The sequence below is a fragment of the Vicia villosa genome, unplaced genomic scaffold, assembly GCF_029867415.1.
Source record: "Vicia villosa cultivar HV-30 ecotype Madison, WI unplaced genomic scaffold, Vvil1.0 ctg.000573F_1_1, whole genome shotgun sequence".
NCBI lineage: Eukaryota > Viridiplantae > Streptophyta > Magnoliopsida > Fabales > Fabaceae > Vicia > Vicia villosa.
The window spans coordinates 132448-142764 of record NW_026705262.1 but is presented as its reverse complement, the minus strand read 5'-3'; the positions used below and the strand labels follow the sequence as shown (position 1 = coordinate 142764).

Sequence of the window (10317 nt, the reverse complement as noted above, 5' to 3'; positions counted from 1 at the left end):
TACTATAATTTTAATTGAAACAACATGTGTATTATGGTTCAATGGTTGTTATCTATTGTTAATGATGTTATGTTTTAACTGTAATTGATGGTGTTAAATTGACAGTACATAAGTTGAGAGCATAAGGCCATGGAAGAAAAAAGATGTGTGTAAATCTCATGTTAATTGTAAACATATAACAGAAATAACATGAAATAAGTTTAAAATGTGCATAAGTTGAAAGCATAATAATTGACAGTGGAGAAATAACATGACATAAGTTTAAAATGTGCATAAAGCACTAGTTCAAAACATGTTATATTAATTCCAAAAGAGTGCATAAAGCACTAGAAGCACTAGTTCATTACATGTTACAGAGATTCCAAAAAGAGTGCATAAAGCACTAGTTCACATAAAACAGTAGTTGACATAAAGCATACAATATCACCACATAACAATATTACAAAAGTGTGCATACATATCATCACTTCAAAACAACAAAAGTTTGCATATATTATAAATCACTGAGTCATATTCTTCTTGATATTCTTCCAAGAGGTCTTTCCAACACCATTGTCAACTTCAAAGTCTTCATCTTGGATAACAAGTGGATCATCAAAATCCTTTCCAGGGCCAGTTATAGCACGGGTTTTCAAAGTCATTAAGCGGTCGCTTTTCCTTATGGGTGTCCCACCATGTGTTTCTCTCTTTTTCTTGCTTATCATAGCCTTCACCTGAAATGACAGAATTAGTACACATCCTAAATCACAAGTTTCACAACATGAGTATTGAAATGAAGTATATTAAGTAATTACAGGATCACTCATAGTTTGCTTTGGAGACTCATGTTGAATTGGAGACTTTGACATATTTGGTAGTGGAGACTTTGGCTTTTTAGCATTTGGAGACAAAGCTTTGGTAGACTTGCTTATCTTTGGACGTGGACCAAAAAACATCCTGGGCTTAGTTCTCTTAATAGGTGAGGCATCATGGTTCATATCAGCATCTTGATTAGCATTAGGTGGTGCACTAAAGTTCTGATCAGCATTAGGTGGTGCACTAAAGTTCTGATCAGCATTAGGTGGTGCACTAGTGTCAACACTTAGTGGTTGAATATCAAGTATGTCATTCTCATCCTGCCCATCCAACAAAGCTTCCAGATCCTCAGGAGAAAGACCACAATACATTCTCAGTGCTTCTCTTGAAGTTGTAGAAGCCTGAGTTGGAATTGCACCATCAGGTTGCCCATTGTCAGCTTGCCCACCATCATTTTGCACACTTGCAGCCTGCCCATTTTCAGCTTGCCCACCATCATTTTGCACACTTGTTGGTACATAATTAGTATATAAGTTGCAGTTAGTTACCCTTTTCTTTGGTCCTGATACCACAGGTGCAGATTGACTAGCTTGAGTGGTTCTTTCAACAGTTCTTGCTCCTTCACCAGGTACAACCACAACTTGCTTACCCTGCTTACATGTTCTTGCATTATGGCCATAGACATGACATATTTTGCATCTGTGAGATGTGTTTGTCCTTTTCCATCTGCCTTGGGTTGACTCATCTACCTCCCTCCTCCTAAGTTTTTTGGGCCTGCCTGGACCCCTTTTGTATAGTGGTGGTAATATTTCTGGAGCATCAGTCTTGGGCCATTTATTTTGCCCATTTATGGGTGTGACAACTTCATTATAACAGGACAAATAAGTGGACCTAAGGTAGCACTCACTAACATATTTGATAGGGTCATCTACCTTTTTGTGAATGGCAGCCACAGCATGTCTGCAAGGGATACCCACCAAATCCCAGAAGTTGCATGAACAAGATTTTTTACCTAAATCTACAACAAAACTATCTGTAAACTGGACATGTGTCACCTGAAACTTCAACTGTCCAGCATATGTTGGTAACCAACTAGCACTCTTTTCAATCTCTCTATCTAACCTCCTAAGTGGTTTTGACATCATCTCAAATTTGTAATTCTCTACTTTCTCCCTAAGTGTTGCAAACCTACCCATTAGGTAGTTCCTAATCCATTCAAACATAGTTATAATGGGCTTATCTCTTTGCATTAGAATGGTAGCATTAAACGACTCACTAAGGTTATTCATTAAAACATCACATTTGGAGTACAATGGAAAAGCATGCTTACACCATTTATGTTTTGGAATTGCATTCACCCACTCAAATGCTTCAGGATTGGCCTCCTTAATCTCCATCATTTTTGCATCATGTGCTTCAAAATATGTAGCCTTGGCAGCAGCCATCATGAGATCTCTGTATAGAGTTCCACCACCAAACTTCTTTTTAAAGTTGGCGTACAAATGCCTTAAGCAGAACCTATGTTCATAAGCAGGGTATTCCTCTTCAAAAACTTGAACAAGTCCCTGACAGAAAATGAAGAACATAAATTGCATAACTGAATTACTAAAATGAAAGCAATTGACTAGCATATAGCATATACAACATGTACAAGTCAACATGACAGAAACAAGTGCAATTATTTAGTGTGAAAAAAGTTACATATATACCTTTTGTTGGTCTGACATAAAACACCACCTCTTGTCACCAATATCTTCAATGAGAAGCTTCATGAACCAACTCCATGTTTCTTTTGACTCAGTCTCAACAACACCAAATGCAAGGGGTAGATACTGATCATTTGGGTCCCTCCCAACTGCAACCAATAAGATTCCACCATACTTGTTCTTAAGATGACAACCATCTAAACCTATGAAGGGTCTACATGATTGTGTAACTGCCTTTTTGGTCCCATCCAAACACATGTAACATTTCTCAAATCTTGGTTGCAACCCTGGCCCAGGAGTGTGAATGTTCAGTTTGAATGTATTTCCTATAGAAGCTCTCTTTAACTCAGCACCATATGACCATAGCATACTATATTGTTTGCTTGCATCACCCTCTACAACTTGTCTTGCCAACTGTCTAGCCTTAAATGCTCTACTACCAGTTATCTCAGTAGAAAACCTAGTTCTAACATCTGCAACAACCTCAGTCAACCTCATCTTAGAATTGTGCCTCAGCCTGTCCACTATCACCTTTGCAACCCATTCAGCCTTTGCATTTTTATTGAAGAACTGCCTGCCACACTTATGCTTAGGAAACAAGGTTTTGATTTTGAATGTGGTTGACCTAAGGACTCTACTACACAAAACAGTATAGTCACAAAGTTTCTTTTCTTTACAAACAACCCTACACCTATTAGCATCATTCTTTGCAAATGCTACCTCCCTACCAATCAAAACATTATGCTCCATAACAGCTTTCTTAAATTGATTCAAAGATGAGAACTCCATACCTAGCTTGAACTTGAAATCTTTAGTAATTGCATCCTCTTCATTGAACCTGATCACAGGTGGCCTCTCATCACAACTATCATCAGCACCACTATCAAGTTCATCTGTCATGTACTCCTCTTCAATAACATGCTCCTTATCCATCCCACTTGTGATAAATCCAGTCCTGTGTGATTCAGTTTGTGGCTGTTTATTCCTAGCAACACCTTGCCTATTGATGCCTTCATCAATTTCTATATCTGAGTCAAACATTCTCTCTTCTTCACTGTCATTGAAGTGAATATCATCAACTGAATTCTCACTGGGTTCATAATCTTCATCACTTTCCTCAGTATCACTTTCGTGCCCCTTTTGTCTTTCTATGAGCCTCTCCATGTAACTCAATTCACTTGGATTAGGTTTGGATTCTGTGTAAATTTCAACATCACACTTCTTGTAGATAGCACAAGTTGCCAATGCAGATGCATCTCCATCATTAGAAAATGGTTGAAGATCCTTCTCAAACGTCCCATTTTCATGCTTCCACCACATTTTCACTTCAGCCTCGTTGAAAGTATTGTCAATCCCTTTAATTAGGTCACGAGCTTCAAAATAAGACCAGTAGTCTGGGTCTTGACCGTCAAAAGCAAAGACGTTCCCACCTTCGTACCTAATACTCTGGTCTTTTACAAAAGACCCCTTCGTAAAAACGACAACTTTGAATTTCTCCATTCCTGCAAAGAGGGTAACATAGACATTAACAAAGTGGTCCACTGTTTGCAATAGAGGGTATTGTCGGACAAGTGGGTCACAAACATTACAAAAATCCAAAATCATTAAACAATAGAAACTCACCTTTTGGGACCACTGAAGACGAAAACGTTGACGGAAGAGACTTGAAGATGACAATAACGTTGACTGTAGCGATTTCTCCTTTAACGGGATGAAGAAGATGATATTTAGGGTTTTCAATTAAAATGTCAAAGGCTCTACAATAATGAATTTAGGGTTTTCAATTTGATGTTATAGTTGGAATGAAGCTTCTCATTTACACGTATGCTGGTGTTAATCCACGTATATCAAAGAAAAAAAAAACCAAAACATAATTAAAAGACACCTGTCCTGCCACGTAGGAGTCCATTAACTGCACTTGACGTTGGGGACTATTGTTGTGGATGGAAAATATTAGGAGGATGCAACATTAAAGGAAATGTTTAGAGGGACTAAACTTGATAATTGCAATATTTACAGGGACCAAAAACATATTTAACCCTAGAAAATAATTCACTAGTTAACTAACTTATGGTTTTATCTCAATAAGACGAACTTTAATTTCTTGTAGTCAAATCATCCTACATTTATACCTTCAGTAGTATCTGACCATTCATTTTTGATCAAACGAATCTCATTTAAAATCAATAATTGGGGAAAATCAAATTTGCTTTTCATGAACCGTACAATCAAGATCGGATGGTTAATAACTACTTCACATCGTGAATGCGACAAAAATCCATCTGCACGAATTCAATTTCTAATAAGACATACCAAAATGTAACGCCATTTAGTTTAATTAAACATTAGACAATCTTTTGTGCTGACGCTTTTATAAACAATTGAAGGAAAGATCATAGAAATTCAACAACATTAAGAAAAAAGAATAAAATTGGAAGAAACCTCTTCTTAGTCTTTGATCCGTTTTTCCTTAAACTCCGATTAAGCTTTAACCCAAACCCTCTCTCCGGTGACCAAAATCGTAATTGTCTCCCAACACCTCAACATGAACCCGCAATCACCGGTTCGCCCCGAACCGGATCATCCGGCTCGTTTCGCCCTACCACCCGGTTCTCATCGTAAAGTCGCGATCGCCGTCGATCTCAGCGACGAAAGTGCCTACGCCGTCCGATGGGCCGTTCAAAACTACCTCCGACCAGGCGACACCGTGATCCTCCTCCACGTCCGTCCAACCAGCGTCCTCTACGGCGCCGACTGGGGTCCCGTTGAAAAAACCCTAGACATCAACGAAGGTGATTCCTCAGAGGAATCACAGCAGAAAATCGAAGATGATTTCGCCAATTTCACGGCGACGAAAGCGAGCGATCTCGCGCAACCGTTGGTTGAGTCGCAAACTCCGTTCAAGATCCACATTGTGAAGGATCATGACATGAAGGAGAGGTTGTGTTTGGAAGTTGAGAGGCTTGGATTGAGTGCTGTGATTATGGGGAGCCGTGGATTCGGTGCGGCGAAGATATCGTCTACGGGTAGACTGGGAAGTGTGAGTGATTATTGTGTTCGGCACTGTGTTTGTCCGGTTGTTGTTGTGCGTTATCCGGAGGAGGAGAGTAATGGCGGTGGAGTTCAGGGGAAAGATAGTGTCGGTGGTTGTGAAAAAGTGGAGCTTCATCCTGTGCCTGAGGAAGAACAGGAGGAGTATCATGATGCTAATGATGAACAGAAAGGTTTACTCTATAAATTTTATACTTTCAACCAATCTTTTATATGTATTTGCTAGCAAAATATATTTTCAGCTATACTAAAGATGTGTTTGTGTCTGAAACTGAAACGACACTTATGATTACATTTAGTTTATTCATTTTTAAAATTATTACTGATGTCGTGTAAGTGATGGTGTTGTGTTTTCGGTATTTGTGCTTTTATAGATTTTTTGTTTTCATTTTCTTGCTGACAATAAGAATACTCATGTAATGAATAGTTATAATAGAGAGGCGTTTGAAGGATAGCTAGAAATAACGCATTTTTAGAAACAATAAAAATGGTGTTTTTGAATTTCTTAAAATTTCTTGAAATGTTGAATTGGGTTTCAAAAACTGCAAAAAAAAATAGTGAGAAAAGTATTGAATCTATATACTATCATGTGATTCATGATTTGTTAGTTGAAGTGAAAATGAAAGTGGGGAGGGATTGGAGCACTTAACTTTTCTTCTTTTTCATTTGGCTTAGAGTGGATTGTCATGTTGTTATGGATTTTTGGAGTTACATCGGTTGGGTTAGGGTCATGCTGCTTTCTCAGTTTTTTGTTTTTGTTGTTTTGCATTTTCATTTTTGCAAGTTGGCATTTTGCTATGATAATGATCATGTGTTTAGGTGGAAGAGGAATGCCATCACTTTCGGGCTATAATGATTTAGTTTTGCATATTGGTACCTAAGATGTGAAATATACTTGTAAGTATTTAGTCCATTTGTTTCCCTTGAATAAACACTACCCTATACCCTCACCCTTTCTCCATGTCCCTAAACATCCAAGTTAGCTGAAATCTTTCTTTCTACCATTAGATCAGTACAACACTGCCCACAAAGTTGATGCCTTGACCTCTTCCCACCATGGCAGGATCTTGGTAAAGGTTGAACTTGAACCTGCTTGCACTACCTTGCATTTGCAAAGCAAGAGATTGGTTCCATGAGTTGAACTTGTGACCTTTTAGTCATTCGACAACAACTCTTGGTGTGTTTGTTTCTACTTCTCTTTTCCTTGAACACGCGGTGAAAGGGGGGAACTATTTATTGCTTTTGCATCCAATAGATCTTTGAATGTGTGTAATAGAAAAACTAACATGCACTCTAGTTGTTGTGCCAAGAATCCCGTTCTAGCAAGTAACAAGAAAATGACCCAGTGCTATAGGTGACAGATGGCAGACACTTTCCATTTTTAGCTGCCATATCCCCTATAAAACAGCATGGTGCCGCTATCCTTCACAACTTGGCTATTGAGGTTGTTAAAATACGCCTCCACAGTCTCCCATGGCCGATATTTGACAACACTGAAATGACCAAGTCAAGTAATAGCGTGAAATGAAGTTGACATGAGGGCATACTAAAGAATTAGACACATCCGGTTTAAGCACTCTTTTATAGGAAAGACCAAATGCAGTGTATGGTTCTCTGTTTTCACGAGTATCAGTGTGGGCCAACTAAGAGGCTTGGCTCTTTATACTTTTGGGAAAATGTTTGTTTGGGGCCACCATCAGGAAAAACAAACATGCACCTGGAAAATGGCCATGTATATTATAGATAAGTATAGGATGGAAAGATGTTTTAGGTGTCAATAGGGTAGGAGGTAGGATCATACCTCTAAAGGGAAAATGGCCATGTATATTACATTTCTCTACTAAAACGGCCCCTTTTGATATTTTCAGTTTTACCATTGAAACATCACTACCAAGGGTGAAAGCATAGTTGTCTACCTAGTAATCACCAATCCCAATTTCTATCATTTCTGTGTTGCATTTATGCATTCATATGTTTAAAATAGTATTCACAACTTGCACTTTGATCTTTTTACTTTTAAGTCTTTTAAAAGAGGAGGCATCAAACCAAAAGAGATTATATGAAATCTTTCTTTGGTGAAAGATACTATCAAGTTCTTATCTATCTGCTAAAATGCTGTTTTCTGCAATTGTCAGAGAAAATAATTCTAAACACTTGTTCTTATCTATTTATGTGTGGTGTGTGAACAGGTGCTTAAAGAGGGTACAGAGCAATATCAATACCCTAATAACTTCAGGTAAGCATAACTAATATCTGCAATTTGTGTAACCTCTTGATCCTTCCTCAAGTTTAAATACCTAGCTGCTTTTGGGTCCAATGGGAGTCAATCGCATTGTAAAATATATATTTTTGGTGCTCTTTATGTATCCGAATTACTTTCTCCTGATATTTTATTTCGTGGTATAGGCATTCAATTTAATAGGCATTTAATGCTATTTTTTCAGAAAACGGTCGTAGCATCAAGACACAATTCAAATGGAGAAGAATATGTTAAACTTATTTGAAAAGATTATACACTGTATATCAATTGTTTGGTTGGTTGGAATTTGTATGCGTTTGAACAGTTTGTTTTTATACTGCTTCAATAGTTTGAATACGCTGTCTTTCAATTTCGATGATTGAAAGCTGGATTTGAAGGCTCTTGATCCACCTCATGTTAGGAAACCAAGTGTAGATTTTAGAGACAAAGAAAACTTTGTTTTGTTGTCTTGTGTTTTATGTGTGTCATGTAAATATCCTCTTACTCTATAGTAGTAGTAGTAGTAGAGTTTATGAATTCCCATTTGTCTCTGAACAAAACACATTTTGGGTTTGTTGTGTTGGATTATAATACAAGTTTCAGGTTGTACTATTTTTTCCAACTCTAAAATTAATATTGACAGAGGTATGAATGATATAATGTTTAGCAATAACAAAGGTAAACAGAATGCAAGAAAAGAAGAACGGGACCAATGTGTTTTTGTTGTGTTGTGTTGATTATGTAGTGAAGTTGAAGAGGAAGGTGTCTACTGTTTAAGAGTGGTTTTGATTGAGAGAGAAAAAAAAGAAGATAAAAGCAATATGAATGGGAATGAAAATTTTCTAGAAAGAGAGAATGTTAGGTAGGGTTCTTCTCATCTATGACTTTATCTTCAACTCTATCTTCAATTCTTCATAATGTGTCAAGTTGAACATCTTAATCGAAAAATAGAATTTTCAATCTATCTTTCTAAGTTGCGGTTTTTTATGTGAAGTAATCCCTCTAGTGGCTGAATTGTTCTACCTAAACTCGTTCACTCACTTTAGTCTATTATATAAAGTCAACAATATTTTGGGGTGTTCAAATTAACCGATTATATAAATTATCCATATCTAAATTCGGTTATAAAAAATCGGTTAATTTTAATATGGTTTTTAACCAAATTCACATTTTGGATATTTTATAAATATGGTTTTAACCAAATTCATATTTTGGACATCCATATCCAAAATAAAAACTAAATTAAATATTTTCTGAAAATCTAATTTTATAAAAAATACGAAGAAATTTTTTTTTAAAAATGATAAAGTTGGTTTTTTTCGAAAATATAAAAAATTGTTTTATTTCTAAAAACATAAAAAAACAAGTTTTTTAAAAAATGCAAAAAAAAATTGAGTTTTTTTTGAAAATATTAAAAATCAATTATTTTTAAAAAATACAAAAAAATCGAATTTATTTCAAAAATACGGAAAATTGAGTTTTCTTCCCGAAAAAACAAAACGTCGAGTTTTTTTTCCTAAAAATACGAAAAAATCGAGTTTTTTCGAAAATAGTAAAAATTGATTTTAATCGATGTTTTTTTTGGAAATATGAGAAGTCAAATTTTTTGGAAATAAAAAAAAATGAGTTTTTTTTAGATACGAAAAAATCATTTTTCATAAATACAAAAAGTTAATTTTTTTTGGAATTGCGAAAAAAATTCAATTTTACTTCTAAACTCGTAAAAATTGAGTTATTTCTGAAATACGAAAGGGAATTGAAAAATAGAGTTTTTAAAATAAATACGAAAATCGTATTTTATTGGAATAAACAAAACTAATTTTTTTCAAAAATTCATAGTTTTTGAAAAAAATGGAAATTTTTTTCTTTTCGAAAATACGAAAAAAAAAGTTTTTCAAAAATATGAAAAATCGTTTTTTTTTCTCGAAAAAATACAAATTTTCGAAATCGATTTTAAATTAAAATTTAACTATAACTTTAGAACCGGTTATAAAACGTGGTTATGAATAATCCGGTTATTTAAAAGTATAACCATTTATATGGATTGATTTTAGATCCGGTTATAGTAAATGGTTATTAATTGAATATGGATTGCTTAGGTTAATTATCCGTCCATAAACATCCCTAACAATATTAATAAATAATGGATGATAGAGATCATCACATGAGGGAAAGAATAAATTTAGATAGATTTAAGGTTAAATATGTTTTTGGTTCTTTTAAAATTATTAATTTTTTCTTTATTCTTATGTATCTTTTAATGATTATTTTGTAGATATGTTTAAAACGTAAAAGTTCTTGAAAAAAAAATTTAAAATCTAATTTCTATAAGTTGAGATTTTTATTATTTTTATTATTATCTTTTGAAATTTAAAAAATTTATATTTTATTATTTTTATATTAAAAAATTCTAAAATTTAATAAAGAAATCTTATTCTAAACATGTATGAAAAAAAAATTATTCAAAAATTTGAAAGTTTAAGGATTATTAAATAATTTTTATAATTTTAGAAAATAGTAGAGACT

The 10317-nt window shown here is 34.8% G+C and overlaps 3 protein-coding genes across 3 annotated transcripts; 1 reads left to right on the top strand and 2 right to left on the bottom strand.

Moving 5' to 3' along the window:
* Positions 1-339: 339 nt before the first annotated feature.
* On the bottom strand, positions 340-1206 carry LOC131629512 (uncharacterized). Its single transcript, XM_058900296.1, has 2 exons — positions 795-1206; positions 340-713 (listed from the first exon to the last, which is right to left on the bottom strand). Exons 1-2 carry the CDS (start codon positions 1164-1166, stop codon positions 501-503), a joined length of 585 nt encoding a protein of 194 aa, XP_058756279.1. The 5' UTR covers positions 1167-1206; the 3' UTR covers positions 340-500.
* LOC131629496 (uncharacterized) lies at positions 1169-3542 on the bottom strand. The gene is made up of 3 exons (XM_058900277.1): positions 2505-3542; positions 1240-2360; positions 1169-1196 (listed from the first exon to the last, which is right to left on the bottom strand). Exons 1-3 carry the CDS (start codon positions 3540-3542, stop codon positions 1169-1171), a joined length of 2187 nt encoding a protein of 728 aa, XP_058756260.1.
* A 1299-nt stretch (positions 3543-4841) lies between these two features.
* On the top strand, positions 4842-8403 carry LOC131629507 (universal stress protein PHOS32-like). Its single transcript, XM_058900289.1, has 3 exons — positions 4842-5725; positions 7742-7788; positions 7997-8403. The coding sequence occupies exons 1-2, from the start codon at positions 5047-5049 to the stop codon at positions 7747-7749; spliced, it is 687 nt and encodes a 228-aa protein (XP_058756272.1). The 5' UTR covers positions 4842-5046; the 3' UTR covers positions 7750-7788; positions 7997-8403.
* The last annotated feature ends 1914 nt before the right edge of the window (positions 8404-10317 follow it).